The 25,775-nt window shown below is 39.3% G+C and overlaps 1 protein-coding gene across 24 annotated transcripts in view; it reads right to left on the bottom strand.

Annotated features, from left to right (window-relative positions):
• The window catches only part of RIMS2 (regulating synaptic membrane exocytosis 2), a 370,897-nt gene that overhangs the window by 208,962 nt on the left and 136,160 nt on the right, over positions 1 to 25,775 (bottom strand). For all 24 annotated transcript variants that reach the window (XM_081873920.1, XM_081873930.1, XM_081873931.1 and 21 more), the window contains one exon: positions 11,377 to 12,290. In XM_081873920.1, coding sequence (XP_081730046.1) covers positions 11,377 to 12,290 — 914 coding nt within the window. The remainder of the gene's footprint in view (positions 1 to 11,376; positions 12,291 to 25,775) is intronic.

Genomic DNA, 25,775 nt, shown 5'->3' on the forward strand with positions numbered 1-25,775 from the left:
TGGAAATAAGAAGTCCTGATGTCAAGTAACTGACAGGTAAGTTGTCAAATTTGGTCTGTTGAGGTGGAGACATAAGGAATTTAGAGCCATTTTTTTATTTGTCCAGCCCTTTGGAAAGGGATAGGAACATTCAGGCACTGTAGATTTTAAAATTAATCATTTTAATTATTGTTTGAAAATATAGTATTATCAGATTTTATGCTGTTATTCAGTCTGGACACAGTAAGGAAGGGAGGATATAAATTAAATAAACATAAATACTATGACTGCTGTTGTTAATGACCACGGCTTATCTTATACATATACATCTGAGCTTCATGTTGAAAAGTAATAGACTGTAACTCTGATCTCCATTTCAAAATCAGGAGAGACTGAACATGCAGAGTTGGAGCAGGACTTATGCCCACAGGCCACACCTCTGATCTCCACATATTCAACGCCAGGCAACAATGGGCTGTTGATATGATGGAGAAATGTGATCATACCACAAATACAGGGTTTTTGCTTGTATCCAATATAGTGCTAAGTAACCATCCCATCAGTGCAACGACTTCCACTTGCTCAATGGGACTTTCTCTCATTCTCTCCCCCCCAATGTGTTCTGGGGGTTCCCCCAACCCTCGAGCAGATATGGAGAGGGTTTAAGGCATGTGTGCTGGTGGCGAATTCCACTGCAGAAGTGGAAATCCTTGCACTGATGGGACAGTTACTTACACACAATGGCTTTTATCTGAAGTAGTGCTAAGAGGCCATTTGGTTGAATGAACAGCTGGGGAACAGGCAGCAGGCAGAATCCTGCTCCTGTTCCCCCTCCACATATGAAGAGTTTGGATTTGATATCCCGCTTTATCACTACCTGAAGGAGTCTCAAAGCGCCTAACATTCTCCTTTCCCTTCCTCTCCCACAACAAACACTCTGTGAGGTGAGTGGGGCTGAGAGACTTCAAAGAAGTGTGACTAGCCCAACATCACCCAGCAGCTGCATGTGGAGGAGCGGGGACGCAAATCCAGTTCACCAGATTACAAGTCTACCACTCTTAACCACTACACCACACTGGCTTCTAAAGTAGAGAACAGAATTTATACCTCTTGTATTTTGTGTCCTTCCAGCTCCAATGTTTATGATTCCCCTGTACTGTATATCAGTGTATATACATCTGCCATCCACAGTAACTATGTATACACAGCTGCCAGCTGAGAGAACACTCCATTAATCTGATGAAGTGGGCTTCGGTCCACAATAGGTGATGCCTCAGTAGATGAGTACATCTTTAAGGTGCCAGAAGACTCTGTTGTTGTCATTAGGGCTCAGAGGTAGAGCACCTGCTTTATACGTGAAAGGCACCTGGTTCAATCTCTGGCATCTCTAGGTAGGGCTGGAAATGTCCCCTGTCTGAAACCCTAGAAAGCCACTGCCAGTCAGCTCAGCCAATATTGAGCTAAATGGATCAACGGTCTGACCAGGATAAGGCAGCTTCTAATGTCATTGTTTTAATTTTAATTTTTGTTCCAGAAGCAGTAAACATACAGCAAAGAAGATTGTGCACACAACATATACTATTCTTTTTAATCCAAATGAAAGCATATACTGTAAGCGAGAGGACAGGACACACCTAGATAGCCGGTGCTGCTTTAATGCCTGGAGCCTGAGAGTTGCCCTCAATCTGCAGAAATTGACAATCTGGCCTTAGTTGGAAAATATGGATGAATGGAGACTTAAGCTATAAGCAAGCACAATCTGTGAGACTGTATAATGTGTTTACTATTTATGTGGCACAGAAATTAAGTTGCCTTAATTGACATATTGCTTTTTGTTTTGTGTGTGAATTTCTAAAGCTTGTAAAGTATGCCTTAAATTTCTTGATCCTAGAATTATATCTAGCACTGTATTGCACTTAGCTGCCAAAATGGCAAATAGACTTTGTTTTAATGAGATGCTGTACAAAAGTTCTTCCTTTTTTGTTACTGACAATTTTTTTATATAAAAAAGGACCATAGAGCATTGTGATGAAAACTGCAGTATGACTGTAGTTCATATTATATAACTGATGTCCACATATTCTCCTATTTCCAAGTAAACAGATTATATAACTAGAGCCCTCAAAGAGAATCATAATCTAAATGTTCACTAAGGCATCAAATTTAAATCTCAAAATATTTTAAATTAAATGTCTGTTAACAATATATTTATGTTACAAATATGTGACAAAGCAGAGGGCAATGAAATCATAGCTAAATTTTCACCCTTTCATTCACTTACTCCATCTTTTATCACCGCAATTTTTTCTAAAATAAAATCCTGACATTAATGTAAATTTGTTAGGTCAGGTTTCCAATTGAAATGAAATTAAGAACATTATATAAATGTTAACAATCTATACCCTCTGGAGTAATCTGTACAGGTTTAGACAAACATATGAGATCAGTGTTGTAATCCATTTGTTGTTGAGAACGAATGAATATGAAACAGCTTTTTTTGCAGCAGGGAACAAAAAAAGCCCTGATTCATACATTAACTAGGGATGAACGGACCTGTCAATTTCCAGTCCATGTGAATTTCACATGTGTTCATTTATAATGCATTCTGCCTACCCCTTCTTATTTATCCTGGCACTGGAACCCTTAGCAATCCGAATACGATCAGCCACATACATCAAGGGAGTGGAAATAAAAGGCAGAACCTATAAATTAGGGCTCTTTGCAGATGACCTAATGGTCACAACACCAGACCCCATAAGCACAGCAACCTCCCTAATCAGAGAACTCAACACATTTGCAATGGTGTCGGGCCTACAGGTAAATTTTACAAAGTCAGAAGCTATGTGCTTCAGCACCCCTCCTCACACCCAAAAAGAACTCACTAAGGTCACCAAAATAAAACTTTGCCACACCAAATTCAGATACTTAGGGGTACAAATAACCAAAAACCTCAATAAATTGTACCTCCATAACTACAAACCTCTGTGGCGACAAATTAACAAAGACCTAAAGAGATGGAACAGCATGAATTTCATTGTCTCAGAGAAAATAGCCATGATCAAAATGATCACCTTCCCAAAACTAACCTACCTATTCTAAACCCTCCCAATGTAGATTCCCCCAACCCAACTCCGCAGATGGCAGAGAAAACTACACTCTTTTATCTTCTCACATAAAAAACCAAGAATAAGCCCAAATACCTGCACCTCCCCACCTCAGAAGGAGGAAGGGGAATCTCCAACATGGAAGCTTATTACATTGCCAACCAAATATGCCATATAATCCCATGTATACTAGAAGATGAGACAAAACAATGGGTACACCTAGAGAGGGATACAATTGAAACCAAAGGCTTATATCGCCTAATAGACTTTTATAAAAATAACAAACCTTTGTCAACACAAGAAATACAAGACAAACTAGAAGACACCCAAATGCCCTGGTTAACACAACACCAATTACATGCCCTCTTAAACAACCCAACAGTAAAATCAGCAGCAACTAGGCCCCTGACAACCTTCAAAAACCTCCTCCTAACAAGAAAGGGAAATAGTAAAGGGATGGTATCCGCAATATACAAAATACTACTCCAAAATCCCACAAACCCCCTAGATGCAATCAAAAAACAATGGGAGGATGACATAGGCTATGAAATTAACCCCACTCAATGGACCAGAATGTGGTCTAAACCCCCCTTTAAATCCATGTCAACAAAAAGAAAAGAACTCACTCTGAAACTCACCTACAGGTGGTACCTAACACCAAGAAAACTAGCGCTAATATGCCCAGGAACCTCACCAAAATGCGGGAGAGGGTGCCCCTCCACAGGCACATACCTCCACATGTGGCGGCAGTGCCCCAAAATCAAACTATTCTGGACAACAGCCATACGAGAAATATGTAAAATAACTAAGCAAGTATTAGAAATCACCGCAGAATTGGCCCTACTAAACATCTTCCAAGACAATAATGCCCATTTACACCACAAAGAACCCACCTGCTTTCAGCAGCCAGAAACACCATAACCAGACACTGGAGAGACCTGTCAGGAGTAAGCATGGACCAATGGTACCAAATAGTATGGGAAACAGCCCTAATAGAAAAATTAATTCAATTAATAAATTGAAACTGACACGGGGACAAACAGAAGAAGACGCCTTTATCACATACATAGCCCAACAAGACAATGACAATAATCCACCAACAGCATACAAATCAATATGGCTAACCTGATCCAAAACACCCACCCACCCCACTCACACATGAAAACAAAGATCACCACAGCCAATCACAAACAAACAACCACACCCAAGGCCAACCCCAACCTCTCTCACCACCAAAGGAACACAAGTGAACAGCAGAGAAACTGCATGAGCAACGCTGACACCAAACCCTACATACATTAAGCAAAATAGAAACATCGCCACCCGACCCCACCCCCACCCATCTTCCCCTCTCCCCCCTTTTCTTCCTAATGTCTCAACAAATGGAACTGATTTGTAAAAATGTTACATGGAAAAAATATGAGAGACATTACACATACTTCTGTAAATCAAGAAAATCTTTAATAATAAAATCATCATCATCATCATCATCATCATCATCATCATCATGATGCATTCCGCCCTGCTTCTGCAATATTTTTTTTTAATCCACACAAGCATGGTAATTTCCCACAAAATACATCTTAAATATGTATTTTATCTATATACCACTCTCTCATAAAATATCAGGGTGGTATACAACAATGTAAAAAACATCATAAAACATTAAAAGAAGTACAGAATGACCATTAAAATGACTGGTAACTCAACAAAATCTTAAACCCTATCCAGTGCTTTTCTTCTAGAAAAAAAGTGGTGGTATTCAACATGAAGTTGTTAACAGTAAGTGCCATACTTTTAACCAGTGCTTTTCTTCTTGGAAAAAAGTGTGCTGGTGCTGGGTACCCTTGAGTACCCCCAGAAAAAAGCATTGTGCATAGGCCTGTCAACATATGAAAAGTCTTCAAGACACAGTCACAAGCAAGGTTGCCTGTTGAATTTCTGCTGGACACAACATGGGACTAGTGTCATTAAATGCCTTCATGTCTGGTTGAGGCCAGTTAGGCTTTATAACTTGAGGGAGAACTAAAAGCATTCCTCTGCATCTTCTCACTTATAAGGCTGCAATATAAGGGCTCAGATGGTCCTTAAGATATCCAAGCTGCTCAGGACTCTGAATGTCAACACAAGAATCCTGTAGCATATGGGCAAACAGCATACATGTTTTAACAGAGATGTCACATGGTGTTGGCCAACTGCCTCCACCAACAGTTGAGCTGCTTCATTCTGTACTAGCAGTAGCTTTCAGAATAGGCCCAAGGATAGCCCCACATAGATTGCACTGGAGTACAGTGGTACCTCGAGTTAAGTAATTACAGTGGTACCTTGGGTTACATATGCTTCAGGTTACATAGGCTTCAGGTTACAGACTCCGCCAATCCAGAAATAGTACCTCAGGTTAAGAACTTTGCTTCAGGATGAGAACAGAAATCGTGCTCCGGCGGCGCGGCGGCCCCATTAGCTAAAGTAGTGCTTCAGGTTAAGAACAGTTTCAGGTTAAGAACGGACCTCTGGAACGAATTAAGTACTTAACCCGAGGTACCACTGTAAATAGTTCCGGAGGTCCAATAAATTGTTCCATATAGCCAGGGTCCAAAGGCAGACCGAGAGGAATGTGTGGTCACCCTGGTGCAGAGCTTCTGGGGCATCACAGCAGGCACTGCGACTATGACATTCAACAGAAGGTGAGAGGCAAGGAGGTGCCGGACTTCGGCGTTGCACAGGGCACCACTAAAACTTGATATGCCAAGGTCTGCCACTGCTGGGTCTACGATATCTGAAGAAATATTTGCTTTCATACCTACTTCCAGCTGCACAATGGGATTCAATCAAAAGCAATACCGATCATAGAATCATAGAGTTGGAAGAGACCACAAGGGCCATCGAGTCCAACCCCCTGCCAAGCAGGAAACCGATTTCATCCTTGAATAAAGCTTTTTCAATAGTAGCACTGTATTTAAATAAACTTCTGCCATCTGAGATTTGCCAGTTCGAAGAACGTGGTCCATTTAACCACAAAAATGAAACTTTTTTTAGATAGTGGCACTATATTTTAAATTCTCTAGTGGCACTATATTTTAAACTCTCCTGTTAGCTGCTTATTTTATTATGATTTTTTTTTAACTGTTGTTTATTGTTTTAAATTATATTTCTATGTTCTGTTGTTCCTCACTTTTTTGTACACTGAAAAGCAGGTTCTACATTTTCTAAATGTATAAGCAAATGTATTTTATACATATTTAGCTTAGTCTTGTGTTCTATTTTCTTACTGGATGAGTAAACTACCTTGTTCTTAACCATTGCATGACACATTGGTTTAAAAGAAATGATGGGATGTGTTATATTTAAAATTCCAGAGTCAGGGAAATGTCTCTTTTAATGTAGCTGGTATCTATTCTGTGTCAAAACAGATTTGTCTGTGGAATTTCACAAGATAACTGTCTGGAAGTTTACAAGATAATTTCTTTAATTGTTTTTAATACAGTTGTAGAGCTGGACCATAAAGAAGGCTGATCGCCGAATAATTGATGCTTTTGAATTATGGTGCTGGAGGAGACTCTTGAGAGTCCCATGGACTGCAAGAAGATCAAACCTATCCATTCTTAAGGAAATCAGCCCTGAGTGCTCACTGGAAGGACAGATCGTGAAGCTAAGGCTCCAATACTTCAGTCACCTCATAAGAAGAGAAGACTCCCTAGAAAAGACCCTGATGTTGGGAAAGATTGAGGGCACAGGAGAAGGCAACGACTGTGGATGAGATGGCTGGACAGTGTTCTCGAAGCTACCAGCATGAGTTTGACCAAACTGCGGGAGGCAGTGGAAGACAGGAGTGCCTGGCAGGCTCAGGTCCATGGGGTCATGAAGAGTCGGACATGACTAAACAACAATACAGTTGTACCTTGGTTTTTGAACAGCTTAGTACTTGAACGTTTTGGTTCCCGAACACCACAAACTGAGTGTTCCGGTTTGTGAACTATTTTTGGAAGCCAAATGTCCAACGGGGCTTCCGCGGCTTTGGTTTCCAAAGCCGTGCTTTGGTTTCCAAACGTTTTGGAAGTCAAACGGATTTCCGGAACGGATTCTGTTCAACTTCCAAGGTACGACTGTATAATGACTTTTGTCAACAGGCCTAAAGGAATAATAAAATCCTATTCTATTGTTATTGTTATTACGACATAATAATTATCTTATGTTAAAATGTAAAATTAAATATCAAGTTTCAAATGAACATGTTAGTTATTCTACATAGATGACACAAATAAGAATAAATAAGTCCACCATCTTAGAACATACTGTCATACTAAGAGAAGACTGTCAACTAGTATCAGAAATGGGAAGCAAAATTCTTCTCCATTCCATTAATAAGCTTTAATAACTAGATTATATTGACATATATTAAAGTCAAGGCACAAACTGAGGAAATCTTAGCAAAAATATCAGCAGTCCACATTACAAGCTCAGCAGCCCACAAAATCAGAGGTACATAGACATATAATTCAACCACATTGCCCAGTTGCCTTATCTAATTTAATGATATTCATTTTTAAGCATGTAGACACTTAGAATGCAATATGTAACTATCTTTAGTAAGAAAGAAGAACCTGGACACTATCTTTAGTAGACACCCTTGCGGCATAGTATGTTCTACAGTGGCTTCTACTGAAAAAGGAAGCAGGAAAACAGGATTTCAGTAATATGCAAATGCTAAGGTATGTTTACCCTTCTATACAGTATACTTATATATTATTCATATGTATTATTGGCTCTCCACCAGTCTCTACAAGGTGTATGTCACTGAAAATAGGTGAGAAAAACTATATTATATTTTTTCTGAAATTTATTTGTATAATGCTTCAAACAAATGGTCTGAATGAGATTATGAAAATCATAAAGTAAAATAAACAAGAATTATGATGAAAAATATGTAGAGAATCACCAGTTTATGAACATGGAAGAGACAGTATGGGAACCACACTTCTGTGTGGGACCATCAGTTAATCTTATGCTCTAAAATAGAATAGCCATCTGCAGTGATTTTTGAGGATCATTATGTGGGATAACCAGCCTCATTTAACCAACATCCTTAAACCTAATTAACCCATGAAGAGTTAATGCCACAGAGTAAACTGTCCTGCCAGGCTTAGCTAGGTCACTCCTCCTTGCCTTGGGAGGAAGGTAACCAAGCCTTTTGTTTCCCTCAGTCTACCAGAGAAGCTCAGCAGGTGAGGAGATCTGAGCTGTTTGCTGCAGCTCCAGCAGCACAGCTTTTACAATTTTACACATAACTTGGGAAGACAGACGAACTAATATTAGTGTACTGGAAGAAGCAAAGATCACCAGTGTTGAAGCAATGATTCTTCAACATCAATTTTGTTGGACTTGTCATGTTGTGCGGATGCCTGATGATCATCTTCCAAAGTAACTACTCTATTCCAAACTTAAAAATGGAAAGTGTAATGCTGGTGGTCAACAATAGAGGTTTAAGGACGGTCTGAAGGCAAATCTAAAAAAATGTAGCATAAACACTGACAAGTGGGAAACACTGGCCTGCGAGCGCTCCAGTTGGAGAACAGCCTTTATCAAAGGGGTCATGGGCTTTGAAGACATTCGATCTCAGGACGCAAGGGAGAAACATGCTAAAAGGAAGGCACGCTTGGCAAATCCACACCGTGATCAACTCCTGCCGGAAACCAATGTCCCCACTGTGGAAGGACATGTGGATCTAGAATTGGCCTCCACAGTCACTTATGGACTCATTGTTAAAACCTTGTTTATGGAAGACAAACTTACTCGGCTACGAGTGATCGTCAAAGAAGAAGAAGAATTTAGGAACTTTCACCACTGTAACTAAACCAAGTTTTACTGCCTGTGCAACTTTTTCTGAATGCTGTAAGTAAAGCACATGCATCTGACCTTTGGAGAGTTTGTAAGTAAACTATTTTTAACTTTAAAAACATATGGTCTTATTAGTGTGGTTGAACAATAGCTTGTAAATGAAGCACTACAGAACTGCTGTGTGGCATCAGTTGTTAATACACAGATATACCACTGTATGAATGGACACAGGGGAAAATACAGCTATAGCTATGACACCAATTTTACACACTAGATTTAACTACTGCATTCTTAAACACTTATCCTTCTGAACTTATTTTTCTGATGTGCAGATTCATCCCCACATTTTTCATTGATACTTCCACTGCCATGTAGGTAACTATTCCTTGAGCTTAGCAGAAGAAGATACATTCAGATTCCATAGATTTTGCTCAGAGATGGTCCACTATAAAACACTCAAACAATACTGTATAGCCTCTCAATATATCTCACTGAAAGGCAATGGACACCAGTCAGTGGTGGATATCAGAAGACACAAAACACATATACAAGAGTTGAAGGTCTTTGGAGATGGATAAATATAAGTTGGTACCATGCCTTATAGCAATCTGCCATAATTTCAGAAACGGGGTGAAAAGCATGTAGTGTATACATTCAGTTTCTTCCCCACATTCTCCTTCCTTCCTTCCTTCCTTCCTTCCTTCCTAGCCCTCAAACCACAGCTAATGCATGAACCAAGCAACAGAAAGAGGGAATGTAAAAGAGAGAGAGAACAGTCACCGAAGTCTATGAGGATACAAACATACCTGTGAATGACCATGTTCAGGTGCAACACTAATTCACAAGGTATGGTTTGTTTAGCCATACTGTGCATGAGCTGCTTTTTGATCACATAGCTTAGAGTGTTCCTGCTTCACTTTTCCCTTACTCAAGCAGGGAAGCAAACCACAGAGCAGCTGGTTTAGCATTACATCTGAACCAGCACTTGTGGTTTGTTTCTCCAAAACAAATCACAGTTGGGAAGCCAATTAAAAAAATATTGTCTTCGAGTAGTGGTTTGTTTGGAGAGAGAAAAACCACAGCATTGGCTCAGATGAATGTGACCAGTCTGTCCATGAGAGAGTGTGCATGTATATTCTAGGGGCAAACCATTTGAAAGATGGCAGTTTGGGCCACATTAAAGAACAAACGAAGTCCACAGCACTATATTACAGAATAAAGAATGCACCACTTCCATATCATAAAGAGGACAACCATCATATCTTTAAGATTGACTTCAGACCTTACAAAATTATTTTATACTCTGTGTATGTTTTTGATCTAGAGAGCAAGGTAGAAGAAATATGACTGTAAGGAAAAGATTGCAGTGATAAGCACACTTGTTTAGTTAATAGTTGTTTGTTCATTTAGTCGGTGTTAATCACTGTTTCTTTTCCATCTGTGTAAACTGGTCATTATTTATCACTAAAAATAAACCAAGTTTTCATTCCCATTTCTAAGAACACAATGCTTAGAATCCAGTTTAAACATAAAATACAATTATAAGACTGACAGTCAAAAGGATGAGCTATAAGGTCCCACTGCTGGTTACAATATACACATTTTTGCTAAACTGTCATGTGTGCATGTATGTGTGCGCACGCTCATGTGAAGACCCATACGAACTGAAACTATGACCCACTAATTTTCCTCCTTTCATGTACTTAACCAACACTAACCATAACCTGCGCTTTATCAATGAACAAGAACAGAGCAAATGTTTCTATTAAGTGTTCTTCTACCGTGTTATAATTGTGTTCTTGTTTTAATCATCATGGAAGATCACACTACACTTTGATGTGGGAGATATGTGGTTGGGCCTCTGGATTTTTCCATTTTCACTTAAAAGTAGCCACAGGGAGTGGGCTAAATTGGAACAGGAGATTGATGTTAGGGCAGAGGGTTTAAAAAAAAATTGTCCACATCATTTTGCAGATTGAAATCACCTTCCCTGAAACTAGTATTAATCCTACTGTAGAGAACTACATTTGTATTTGTTTTCCTCCCCAGAAGAGCTAATAGTACCTTCTTGTGGTGTGTATGTGTGTGTGTGATGGGGGAAGAAATTTAAAACAGTAAAATAGTATGAAAAGGAGCAAGTGAGGGTTTTCAAACAGAAAATACCTTAGTACAATTTTTTGATCCAATTATATCACTCCCACCACTATGGTTATATTTTTTTATAAGTATATAGTTAGAAACATGAATATTTAGTGCATGCTTCAGTTCTTAGACTTTAGACTAATTTGTAGCTTCATCTACCCATGCTGATCAAAGGGACTGTATGTGACCCATAAGTGTAAAAACAAAGCAAAATACCCCCCCACCAAACACCTGAGGTCTGCAGCAGAGATGCTTCTCTTTTACAGAATTAGAATGTACAGAAAATCCACCTATGCAGTAAAAGCAAAATTCTTACCTTTCTCACTAACACTTTCACTTTCAATCTCTACATCGTCACAGCTGGTATACTCTGGAGTAGAGGCCAACTCTTCCTCAGAGCTGCTCAGTGAAACCTGACGCATTTTACCCCCTTTTTTTGTTTTATGAGGCTTTGGTGGTGGAGGCCTAACTGATTCAGACTGATCTGAACTTAGTGAATCATTTCTTAACATGGTTTCCATTTTTTCACGTTTTGTTTTCCGTACAGCTGAGCTAGGGTCCAAATGATGCTGTTTCCTTAATGAATCAGTTCGCCTCATATCTGGCCTATCAAAAGGAATGGGACTCCTCCTAGGTGTTGGAGGGCTGTGATTTGTGTTTCTTTGCCGATTGGGACTTGGTCCCTGAGTTCTTTCCATTGAATATGAACATTGGTCCATGGCAGCTCTGTGTTCAGATGCAGACCTTTGCCGTGATGGCCGTTCCATTCTCATCATAGATAACCGGGAATCTTCCAATTCAGTATTTGCCAAAGACACATCACTGTGCCTTCGTTCATGACGTGCGCGGGACACTTCAGCATGAATACGCATTTGTTCCTCATATGGTTGTGGTTTGACGGGATAACGAGCCAAATTAGGATCACTTCGGTATCGTGCTTGGTACTCCTCTTCCCGCCGTTGCCTCTCATATTCCTCTCTATTTTGCACATCATCTTCCTCTAAAGGATATTCCCTCGAACGCCTGCGACTTCTCCTGTTCGAATCCCTGTAGTCATCAAGTTCAGCTTCTTCATATAACTGAGATCCATGTTGTGATCGTCTGTCCGTATAATCTGATGGTGATCTTGGCATTGCACTGTCTGATGTTGCATACTGTGAATAGTCGTCTCTCTCCTCCTGTTGATTGAATCTCCTGTTCTGATCTCTGGATATTGATGGGCTTCTTTTTCTAAGTAATCAAGAAAAACAAGAAGTAAACATTATCAATATTTTCAATGCTTACAATTTATTTGTTACAAACTAATTCCAAACTAATTATTCTAGTTGACTGAACTATAATAACTGCACTGGCTTTCTAATAACCTGATAATCACTCACTCAAATGGAAGCACATTGTTTTAAGTTGAATTTGTTTTCCAGAGCTGATATATGTAGCATAGTGGCTAAGAGAATGCATTATGAATCAAGAAATCCCCAGTTCATCTCTTCCAGGAAACTCACTTAGGTGGCCTTAGTAAATCCAGTATCAGGCTCAGCCTCCCACTCCTGTGGCCACCGTCTGCAATATGCTGATAATGATACTTGCAGCATTGTTTTAATGGTTACAAGAGGATAATGTATCTAAAAAATCTGAACATTCAAAAAGTGTTCTATAAATATTAAATAATACAATGAGTTAATTAAACAAAAATACATTAGTTTAATCAAGTAAGTTGTAATTCTCCTATTTTTTCATACCACATTTGTTAATTTAAGTTTATTTTATTATATTTATATAATTGCTTTACACATCTAAAAGGAGAGCTGAAGCAGGACAACAAAAATACAAAATACAAAATACAATATGCAATGAAAAATTCAAAAATTGGTGACTCGGTGGGCACCTTAAGCGCCCTCCCCGACCCACGAAGAGCCTTTTTAAAGGCTGCGGAGAGGGTACGGAGAGTGGCGTGGTGCTGAGAGTAGACCGCTACCTCAGTAGAGCGAAGCCGCAAGCCATGGCCGGAGAGCGCTGACTTTCTTCCCAAAATTTGGACTGGATAACAAAGGACCCGTGAGTAGTGGAATTTGGACTTTAAAAATTTTATCCTGTGAATTCGGCACGATCGGGGGATGTGTTAAAGGGAAGTCCGCACCCCCTCTACTTATAGACGTTTCAAAGCAAGGAACGGAGAATTAAGGCGGAATGAATACTGTTTTGATGATTTAAAAGTTTCTCACAAATTTGATAGAACAAGATTTTTGTGCTGGAGAGAAAGGGAATTTGGAACTTTGTGTGTATCCCCCCCAAAAAACCCGGGAGTGTCCTATTTGGGTCCCGGAGGAAGAAGTGAAAGGAGTTTGACAGCTGTCAAAGAAGCTGTCAAACGGGCGGACAAAGTAAAGAATTTTGCTATTTAATAACTCTTGGAATTAAAGCTGATACATTTGGACTGAGGCGATTGGAAACAAAGTATTGATAATAACAAAGTAACAGATTATTGGAAAAGGACTACTAAATAACTGAAAGCCCCCTAGGGGGAATTAGTGACATTACAATGGCTGCAGAGGGAAAATTACTGGCGGAGATAGAAAAAATGTTTTTTCTCGTGGGAATCCTGCAGGAGCAGAGTATGGCTCTGAGTAAAGTTTTTATGACCTTGAATCCTGAAACAAACAACTCTGCTGAATGCACAAAGGAGATGTACGATAAAAATTCTGCAGCTGAGCAGGAAGAGATGCCTTTGGAATTGACAGAGAAAAAAGAAGGAGTTCAGACACTACAAGTGGAAAATATCAACCAGAAATTTGCAGCGTTAGAGTATGAGCAAGAAGACCTCTGGATTACAGACCTGCGAAAGATGAGAAAGAAGAAGAGAGAAGCCCCTGGAGTACTTGGAATATTAAAACTAGAAAGAACAAAGCAATATGATTGGGACTTTTCTCTTGAGTATGGAAAACTAGATGGTCTTTCGCAGCAAACACTCTGCAACATTCTGAATGAAAGAAAATATGATCTGACTCTGACTGAACTCCTTCGGGGTCTTAGGACCATCAAAGAGGACTACCAATATAGCTGGCAGAGTGGGACTGACAGAGAATCAGACGCCTCGGACGTGAGGAATCCGGGCTAGAAATATTTTTTGTTTGTTTTCTGGACATTTGTCTAGGAAGGGACAGAAACCGGGGCAGGGGGGGGAGAGAATAGAATTATAAAATGTTATGTTTTGTTTTACTTGGTCAATGTGACCTATAATTAATATAATAAAGGGAAAATTTGTGAAGGGGAAGTTAGATCGACCTTAAAAAAAAGAAATTAATGATTATAAGAGAATTGGATAGTTGAATACAGATAAACAAAAGATTTTAATTTTTAAAAGCAATGTGAATATCTTTAAGAGGTTAGGTAAGAACTTGCTGAATTAATTTTGGAATTGGGATGTAAGAGGAGGGGGTGGGGGGAAGTCAATGAAAGTGGGTAAAGAAACTTAGGGTATGTAATTGTATTTGTGTGTTTGTTTGTCTTTGTCTTTGTGTGTGTGTCTGTTGTTATAAAATGTAAAAACCCAATAAAAATTATTTTTAAAAAAAAAAAAAAAAAAAAAATTCAAAAATTAACCTAGCAACATGTTTTAAAACATATCTGTTTCATATTCACATCATGATGTCTGCATCACTCACAGATAAAAAGATGGACTTGGTTCCTACGTGAGTTAACTTAAGTAAGTTTCCACACTTTCCTCCTTCCTGCAGCCCTGGCAGAAACCTTTCCCGAGGGTTGATGACCCTCCTAAACTACATGGGATATCAGTAGCATGGGGGGGGGAGTGCCCCAAATTGAGAAGTCCACTACCCACTTTTGGCAATTCCCTCCTCTGTACACCAGCCCTCTGGAATAAGTTTCATGTTTCACTATTAGATTAGATAAATTTATTGTCATTGTCCGTATATACACAGTATACACAACAACGAAAATCAAAAACCCAAGACCGGATTCACATACACATTTGCACGTATCTCCAACACTCTCATCCTATTCAGACATAATCTATTAAAACACACATAATCCAGAATATAACACAACCTATTAGAAGCATAGCATAACCTAAAACCTATCTCATGTACAGGATTGCACTGTAACTTAATTAAAATTAGACTCCAAGCCATAATTAATTAAAAGGGGAAAATACAAAAAGAAATTATGAAAGAATTATCCTTACAGAACTTATTCAATAATTCAGGGCAGGATTCTTATTTGTATTGTTTATATCAAGTAGCCACTTAAGTAAAATAAAATTAATAACAAACAATATGCATCTTCTGACAGTACAAATGTTCAAATAATTTCTTGTAGGACAACTACCTACTATATATTTTTTTATTTTCAGCCATTACTTATCTGCCTTACAATATGTCCCACCGTAGCTAAATACTTTTTTAAAATAAAATGAGCTAAGTTCAGAACAGAAGGAAAAATCAAAATCAAAGCACAAACAATTCTCAGATAAGCTAGATCATCAGCTCTTACTAGTTTGTTTCACATTTTTACTGTTTTATTGTAATATTGGGTTTTTATCCTGTATACAACCTTGTATTTTATATGAAGTTGTGGTTTATAAATATTTAATTAAATAAATAAAATATATACATTTTTTCTTTCCTGCCTTGTACTACCCTGTGATCTTCTTATGAAGGATGGTATAGAAATTTAATATATAATGACCGCTCCCCACTTAAAACAGGGGGCGCCTTTTGCGTGGACGCGTGCAGCCCTGGATCTGGAGTGGCCCCATCAGCATAGGCTTTGCCTTCCCTCAGGTGGGATACCTGGAGGTCCCCGCCTACCCCAGTGAGTTGTCCAAGCCAACCTGGGGGAAGAGTTGCCAGGGAAACCAGGCCAGGTAAGGGGATTACCTGCCCACACAATAGAGGGTGGATCTTAATTGGTAATCCTCACTTGGCTCCAGAGCTTCTCCCACCCTACCCACCCTCAGTTAATGTCTTCTTTTGCAGGTTAACTTTTCTTCATAGGTTTTGCAGGTTAACCTGTCTCCACAGGTATGCGGGCGCTGCTACGATAAGGTCGCTGTTAAAGGGCCGGAAAGGAATTTCCCTGCATTGGCAGGTTTCGCCTTTCCCGTAGCAAAACGTCACAACTTTGGCGGTATCAGGCCTTGGGCGGAATCCTTTAGACCATCTTCCTCTTTGCGGCGGCGATACCAGGGTTCCCTGTTAAAGGGGTTTTTGAAGGGAGGCTTTGGCCATACGCCGAAAGGTCGTCATTGCTCTCCCCTGCAGCGGCGTAACGGGGGCGGCTATCTCTGCTTGAACATATGTTCTCCAGAGCCGGCCCATCCCCCCCCCCACACTGGATAACCCTGATGCTCCCTAGGTCCCCGGCTGGGGACTAGGGAGGGAGAACGCCCAATGCCTGAGCCAAGGTCTACCCACATTTGAAATTTAATAAAGTTGTGGCCAATTTAATCCCATAGCACGTTGTCTAGAGTCGTTATTCCACATGACGGGGGGGACCACTCGTGATCTGGGGACTCCGCCTGTCCACGCAATAAATAATAAAAATAATACTTCTTCTGAAAGTTATAATCAAAAAAATATTTTCATTAGCTTGTTTACTTTTATAAATCATATCATCATTCACGAGTGACGAAGCTAAATATTGAAGAACTGTGTATCTTGTGTAAAATTCTGAATATATCCCAGGTTATGGAAGTATCGTGATTAGAGCATAGCAAGCTGAGAGCCAGAATGCAGTCTAGGGCATACTATGAATTACATCCTAACATATGTAACAACATTCCATCACCTAAGCATGCACTCCTTCCTTTTAGTTTCTCTGTTCTAAATTTCAGCCAGGTGACTTTGCTTTAGAAATAACAACAGTAAGCCAAGTTACAGCTTACCACAGGTATGAGAATGTGTGTGCCCCCAGAAAAGAGTTTGCAGCTACTTTGTTTCTCCCAGGTCCTTTTTACTGCTGTGTCATGCTAAGATGAGCCAAAGTTTGCCTTAGCATGCCATTTGAATCTCAGCATACCAAAACACAATATATGGCAAGCAAAGTACAACGAATGTATTCGTCACAATGTGCCCACTATTACAAGGCGGTACATGCAAGCGGTACTCCAGAATCATCAACATAAGTACAATATTACAATTACTAATGTATTTTCCACCAAATGATATGCATGTAGAAGCCTGCTTAGATGATGTGTCTGCTTAGCCAGATTGGAACAGAAGTCTTCAGTCCAGTAAACCTATCTATTGCCTTGGAAATCTCACTAAAATTCCACTGAAATCCACAGGACTGTTTCCATTCACTGTATTCTCATCTCATTAATCTATTTCAAGATCCCTTTGTAAGCAATATTTGACAAAAGTGTTCTTGTGATTATCTACCTGATTCCATGTAAGAATTCCCAAAGCACAAATTAGGACAATAACAAAAATGATACAAATTGCTTATGCAAACCCCCTAAGTAAATAAATCATGTTACAGATGCTGTATTACTGGGGTGGGAAAACTCAACTGAGTTTTCAACTGCTCATTTCCCTCTCCCCAAAAGATACAATATTACATTGTGAAACTTATTGCATTTCAAGAAGAAATCAAATAAACAGTGTAACAGTGTAAATAAATCCATGTTGGGGAAAACTTCAAGAAGAAGTACTTAAGATGTGCAAGAAAAATGTGGAAGTTTTCTGCAATAAAAAATAAAAAAGATTGTTTTGGATCTTGCTAGCTCCATTGATAGCTTATCATCTCATAAGCATCTCACTCTCCAATACCTGAAGGCATTGACCCCATTGCACTTCAAAACCTGGGTGGATGAACTTCTGGACCTGGAAACCAAAAAACAAATAATATTTCGTAGATGTGATGCTAGGACTAAATGCAATGGTATCTGATCTGAGTTCTAAGAACTCTTTGAGTCCTGATTTCCTCACCCACATTTATTGGTGTCTCTTCTAGTTCCCCTTCCCTCCCCCTCCCTATTTTGCTAAGTTTTCATCATAGCTTTGGAGGGATGGTTATCTGGGGAGGTGTTTACTGCCATAAGTTCTTTACATACAATCTTTTAATAAACAGTAAATAAAACGATTATTTAGCATACCAAAGTTATTTCTTTTAAAACGTATTATATAGAACTACATCATTCACTGGGACTCTTCTGAAGACATTTACTCATTGACCAGGATCTAAAGCACTTCTTTGTGGATGCCCAAACCCAGCGGGGAATTAATTGACTTCCCCAATTTAAGTAACAAGGAAGTCCCATGGCTGTTTGCAACTTCCTTTTGAAATGCCCTTAGTTTCAAAAGAAGTTTAACATGTGGCTAAAGAATCTGCAACATGAGGAAACACAAGTTCAAAGCCCCATTTGGTGAGGAGAATAGGGCAAGAAGAACATTTTTCACATCCATGCCTAAATATATGCACATTTCTTTATTACTCTGAAATGAAAATCTTTAGTGGTTCAGAGATCCACCCCCTCATGAGTAGAACTGGATCCTTTGTTTGGTTCAGTGTTTTAAAACTAAGTATTAAAAGTTCTGCAATTTAGTGTTTTAAACTGATTGAACCTTAAACTTAACATGCATCAAAATGGCATAGTGGTTTTAATATTATAATTAGCTTTGGGCTAAATATTTACTTACGATGAAATTGTAACATCTAGTGCAAATAACATGTTTTATTTCACTTTGACTTCAGATGTTTTTACAACTGATAACTGGGCTTGAGTTTTTTAGGGCCCCACAAGACTTGGCTTCTTTTGCTGTTATCCCTCTGGATATATTATTACCATTAGTTAAGTTACTAAACACCAACTATAATACAAAATGCTTTCCTAAAGTATTAAGTACTTTAAATAGCAAAGTAGTTAAAATGCAACACATTTGCCATTTCAGACAGAAAATGGGATGATCCAGATAAAATAACTGGATGATATGCAGAATTACTATTTTTGTCTCGTTAATCAAGCAAATAAAAAATCAAGATATCAAGATATCAAACTGCACTGCAACTAATACTAGCTAAGTGACTCAAATTTACACTTTTAAGAATCACAATCACATTCTAAAGTTTATAACTCTATGGATGGTGATATTCTGCTTAAAAGCCTGGATATTAAAAATCAGATATACTAGACCCTTTTTTAAAAAAATAAACCTAGTTGTTTGTCATAAATGATTTAAAGCTCAATTTACTTTTTTAAAGTTTCTTAATACTCCCCATAAAACCAATAATGTAAAAATTTAAAAGTCCATGTATTATTTCATTCTTTACCTTCTGATCAGCCACTGCACATCTGGAAAGTCAGGAGCATCAAGTTCCCGAGAATGCATCAATTTCTGTGCAGCCTACTGCTTCATTTAATCCTTGTAGCTTTGAGGAAACCATGTGAAATGTCACTTCAATTTAGGAGCCCAGATTTCCAAACAATTTCTTCATAAACCTTTCCTCACCTCCAAATACAAAATATAATGCATCTGGGAGAGGAAAGGTAAACTATATAAAATAAAACTAAAAATTATTTGGGCCTAAATGCTGACCCAGTAGAGAAGCTGTGGAGAGCAGGAGAGAAGGGTTACAGTTTAATGCTGTTACTATGTGCTGTATATAGCTGGAGGTCAAGTAAGAATTTACCCTATAAGGAGGATTATGGTACTTAGCTGATTAGTGCCTTGCTACAATAGTATTGCCTGCAAAAAGGACATCACTAGGCATTTTTAAACTGTTCAAAATGGTCTAATTCTAATGTTATATCAAAATATTTTAATATGTTTACACTCTTGCACTGAAACAGGTTTAAAATCCCTACTGGGGAAAGAGCTGAAAAACATTTTTAAAAGCTTCTTTTCTGAATAATCTATGGCACACTGAACTTATTTTTCCAAGTTAGAAGATATGGGTAAATAGAATTTAGGGGGGGGTATGGAGATGAGCATGAAAGGCAGTAAACTTTCATATAAGGTAAAGCAAAGCAAATGAATGTATAGCCTATGCTCTGGGCCTAAAAAAATTAAAATATCCACACCTTCTCAACCTCAAATATCCAACCTTCCCACACTTGTTTTAAAAATTAAGGAGGATCTAGTGCAAAGACAAAGTGGAATAAAGGAAAACACTACACTTTACTTATGCTTTTCTGCTGACCCCAAAGCAATTCTCACATGAAACATTTGCTTTAGGGGAACTGATCCTATTTATTTCTTATTTCCATATGTGTGGTGGTAACCACCATATAGAAGGAACCATATTCAAAATACCACACTGATATTTAGTAATATGCCTATGGGTACCACACCAGAGAAAAGCGGCCATGTGTTAGAAATTTCTAAAAATAGTGTGTGGACAAAATCAGATTGTGACCATGCTTCTGTCTGTATGGCACTACCAACAAAAGAGACAGGAATAAGCCAAACAATCAAGTGCTGAAGGTGCTCCTAAAAATAACTTAAGAGTTCTCTTCAATATTAGGCTCGACCCTAATTGCTTTTCTAGGCAGGACTAAAACTTGCGCCACTAGCAGCCCATGGTGTGGGGCGGAGACATCATCCTGATACAGGTGTTGCTGAAACTTACCTAGATGAGCTGGTGTGGGACAGGGTGGTGGCAAGGTCAGGGCTGCCCCACCCCAGTACAGATGAACTGCCATGATGCTGGTTTTAAGACGGCAGCTCCATGGCTCCCATCCACCACATGGACCGCTATTGAGCAGCACAATGCAGTACACATGTCTGATGGCAGTGAAAGCTGCTGAGAGCCTCAGCAGAACAGATATACACTCCCCTATACACTCTGTTGAGAGGCTCAGCAGAACTGATAGATATACACAGCAAGCATAGGTCATCAACCAAGATGATCTAGACAGTCTCAGTCCCAAAACTGGGCTGGAATCTGGAAACTGGACAAAAAATGTTTCACTAATACACAAATGGGACCTGTAACAAAATGTTGCCAGTGCCACAGGAGTATTTTCTGTTCAGAGTCCAACCACTTCATTCCTTCTCTAGGTCTTGGCATGGACCCATCCCAACAGTCAGCATTCCATGTCCACTGCTTGGTCCTCATTGGGCAGTGTGACGTAGGACCTGTCATTGACACACACTGTTGTGAATATCTGCAGGAAACTTCCCCTGCAGTCAAGGTCAGGATAGAGGGCACACCTTCTCTCACAATGTGCAGAGATGAAACAGAAACACTGAGACAGAAGTGGGGGCTTGAAGTGGGGAGAAAAGAAGAGGACAGTTGAAGATATGGCTGCAGGAAAAGCCCTGCTGTGTTTTGTCCACATACAGGCAAGGATTCAGCAGACAACCCAGTGCTGACAGGCTAAGTAGAAGATTGGCAACCTCATTCTCTAGGAAGCCAAAGGGAAGGATACAAAGATGATTAAAGAAGCAATACCACAGCCTGTGTTAATTCTGTACAGAAGCCAGACAAGGAGAAGGGGGGCTAGAATCTAAGCACAGTTGGGTAGAGCTGCCCATATAAATTATGAGAATGAAGAGCTCTCCAGGTCTACTCTGCATAAAGAGTGGCCCAGCATTCTGAAGAACCTCAATGTGGATAGAGGAGAGACCACACCACTGTAAAGTGTTATAGGCAGGTGGGGGCGTTTCCCCATTTAAGGAGTTTTTCCTTAAAATAAATATGCTTCTGTAAATCTTGAGATTCACTTGACCATTCTGATATCTTTCTCTTGCATGGTGCCATTGTAGCTACATAAGAAACACTACTCAATAAACTGAGATCACTACTAGCATATGATAATACCCAATTATAGATGTGCTGCCACCAGATGCTTCAGCATCTCAACCAAAAATATTATTCAGAATGAATAATTTTTTTTTTATTTTTTTTTATTTAAAAAATAAAGAATAGAGGAGTTTGGTGAGAGCTCCTTTAACATATATCGCCCCCTTGCCCCCCGGTCCCATAAGAAAATCCGTATAACATCCATCATTTTAGACATTCTTCCTTCAGAATCTTTAACCAAGATGGCAAAAGTACAGAGCATTGGCTTCTGACTGCCAAGGACCTTCTCCACTTCCTCAGGCTGAACAAATTCATAACATAACAGGCACTTCCTGGGCATCCACAGATTGAAATGCTTCATGATTACTTTAACCATTGTCCCTGTTTTTCAACATTGTACCAAGCTTCATAGAAATCCATGAAGTCAACAGGCAGGAGATCACCCTTAGAAGCAACTGTATTAGCTAACTGACTCATTTCCACATTATAGAAGTCAACCAGGATTTTGACAGAATTGCCAGTCCCCGTAATAGAGAACTCATCCATCCCAAAGGCTCTCAGTAATCCATCCAGATAGCCAAGATCCAATCATATGAATAGGCCCCCAACCCACTGGGAGTCCTAGAGAATATAAATCCTATCAGGTCTATGTTTCTTTGATGAAAGAATTACATTAAAGTCCTTCACTCACGGATTACCACCATCCAGCCAAAAGAGATAGAAAGTCAGAAATACATCTTGCAGCATGGATGGGATGGAAATCAGTTTTTCCAGATGCTTCTAGATTGCTGGCCATCCTGGCTGGGGCTGATAGAAGTCAGGCATCCAACAACTTTATACTGTAAATGGCCTTGTGATCTTTGGATGAAGGGCAGTATATAAATGTAATTAACAACAAATTGAAACAAACCCATTGCAAACATGGTGACCATGAAATCGTGAGCAATTTTAACCAAAGGGGCCTTGATTATTGTTCTTTATTTTATTAATTTATATATCACATATGCCAAAATGGTCACTACAATCACCCAAAACAACCAACACTGGGAAATCCATTGCTATACCATGTGAGAGGACTTGTGCATTCATGCTGTTTGTGTACTTTTGGGGTGTGTAAAAAAAGTCCTTCTAGGCTTAATCCTAAATTCAATTTCATTGCCAGTAAATGATCAAATTTTATGATGGCTAACAAACACCCTACCCACTTTGAAATGTGATCTTATACTGCCTCTGTTCTGACTTCATATTGAAATTATCTAGCTGCTTCTATTGAGTGGAGTTTCTTGAATCCCGATTCTATGCAACCTCCTCAAAAGTTAGTCCCATTCAGTTCAATACATTTAATCCAAAATAAGTGTGCATAAAATTGAAGTTCTAATTAATTATCTCCTCAACCATCAAATTAAGCAAGTGATGCTTAGATTAAAATTTACAGAATGTGAAATTTTTGCTTACTGAACATTTTGGGGGATATGAATGAAATAAAAACAAAAGATGAATTATGCATTTTGACTTTCTTGTATTTTAATTATGACAGCAGTAGTGTAAGGATGGTGGTGGTAACTTTCTTTCTCCTTTGAATTTTCAGAACCCAGGAGATCAGGGTTAGATGAGGCTTGACTACAAAATGAAAACTAATTATAAAAGATATGGACACTTAAAGTGGGCCTGCTGATCAAATATTTGTTAACTAGTTGAAAAAGAATACCTAAGTATTCACTTCTTGGCTTCACATAAAAGAGCCTCTGGCAGTCTTGCTAAACAAGGAAGTCATGTCAGCTTTGAGATTGGTAGTAGGAGGTCTGCGAGACTGAATAGAAAAGAAGATGGAGGAGGTGATGAAACATGCTTATTTATCATATAAATACTACAGCCAACTTGAAGTTTCTTAAATATTTTTCAAAATATTTCAAAACATAAAACACTTTAAACTAATAGGTTCAAGGTTACAATCCACAAAACGAACACTGAGATGTGCTGCTAGTTCTTTAGTATCTAACATTAGATGAAAGGCATGACACTGCATCTATGAACAGCACCAGTGTAGGGGCATCATTGATCTCCCGCTAAAGCAAAGGATAAGAAGATATGAATTTTGAGCATGTGCTGCTGCTAAGCAACCCAGTTGAGAAGTAAAATCCACATCTCCTCCCTCTGAGTCTTTTCTCCCTAGGTCTCCATGGAGCCTTAAAAGCAGCCATTAGATTGTGTGGGGTGGAGGCAGGATCTAGAGATGATCAGGCACTGGAATCTACAGAAGAGCCAGTTGCTGATTGCAAGTCTTTATATTAAGGCGGTTTCCTACTACTGTTAATTGACGTCGGAGTCCAGCTGTCAGGTGTCAGAACACAAAAATATCCAGAAATAACTCAAACACTAACTTGGAGGGAAAGCAGCTGGCTGAGTGAGTAGAGCAGTATGAGATCTGGCCACTGTCACTGAACTAAAGTCCAGCAACTGGGGACAAGACTCTACGTGGGCCTGCTTGTTGCAATCCTGCCTTTTGACCTTTGTGTGGTAATAACCCAGATGTCAGTTCCCTGCTCCATACCACTGTCTCACCTGCTTCCTGCAGGCTCCCATGCGCTCATCTTTGCCAGGGCAGGAGCACCCTGGGAAAGGACAAGGGAGCAAGTTCCTACCTTCCTCTGCAAAGGTGCAGAGAGGAAAAATACCATCCCTGCAATTAAGCTGGGCTACCAAGTTCCTTTGGAGAGTGCCTATGGAAGGCAATCCTGTCCTCCTTTCTGGCTTCAAGCTGAGGTTTTTTCTGCCAATGTGACCCTCCAGTGTTCCAACTACCTTGGCAGTGCAGTGTAACTGAGAAACAATCTCTCACCCCTTGTCCAAGATCCAACATTGGAACGGGAGATGAGGTTATCCTCATGGCCAAGAACAAGATCCCATTAAGTGTGTGGGGTCCGATAAATCAGGTGTTTGGCTGACTACTAAGGTCAGTTAATATTTGTAGTAAATTACAAATTACAAGAGGCATAATCTTGCGTTGCTTTTCATTAAAGTAGATTGTTTCAAATATGTTATTTTAAAAACTCAAATAAAGTTATCTTTATCATTAATATCTACAGGTTGTGGACATATTCTTACATAAGTATGCCTACAGAGAACAATGATTAAATTACTAAATGCAGAATTAACTATTGTGCTGATAACTTTTATATTAATAACTAATGTTTACTTACTTGGACTGAATATATGTACAATGACCGCTCCCCACATCAAATGGGGGGGGCGCCTTTTGTGTGGTTGTACGCAGCCCCCCGGATCCCAGTGCGGCTCCTGGTAGTACAGGCTGGCTTTGCGCTCCCCAGGCTGGATACCTGGAGGTCTCCACCTACCTCAGCCAATTGCCCAATCCTGCCTGGGGAGGCATTGCCAGGGGATCGGCCAGGTAGGGGGAGGAACCGCCCTGCCCACACAACAGAAGGTGAATCTTACCTGTGAAGCGTCAGTTGACTCCAGAGCTTAATTACTTACTTGGACAGAATATATGTACAAAAAGAATGCATTCTCTGTTTACCCTGAAACTTGACATTTGAGATAAATATTTTTAAGACCTACCTATTTTTGTGATTGTAATTTGTTTTAAAGTCATTTAATGCTGTATTTTAAATTGTTGTAACCCACCCTGGGTAAAGCAAGGATAATATAAGAACAACAACAACATTCAAATATTTTGGATAGAGTTTGAAAGGATGCAAGAAAAGCTCACTTAAAATATCTATCCATAATAAGAGTTTAACATTAAGATACAGAAAGAGAAAATGGACATGCAATTGGAAAAAGGAACCTGCATGTGTTTTCTTTTTTCCTCTGCTGTTACATATGCCAAAGTGGTTAAAGGTAAAGGTTTTCACTTTAGAATATAGCTTTTGCTAGCTGCTTTTAATGCTTTAAGCTTGGCCTCTGTGTTAAAGACCAGCCCTACTGATG

The sequence above is a fragment of the Podarcis erhardii genome, assembly GCF_964252035.2.
Source record: "Podarcis erhardii genome assembly, chromosome: 8".
NCBI lineage: Eukaryota > Metazoa > Chordata > Lepidosauria > Squamata > Lacertidae > Podarcis > Podarcis erhardii.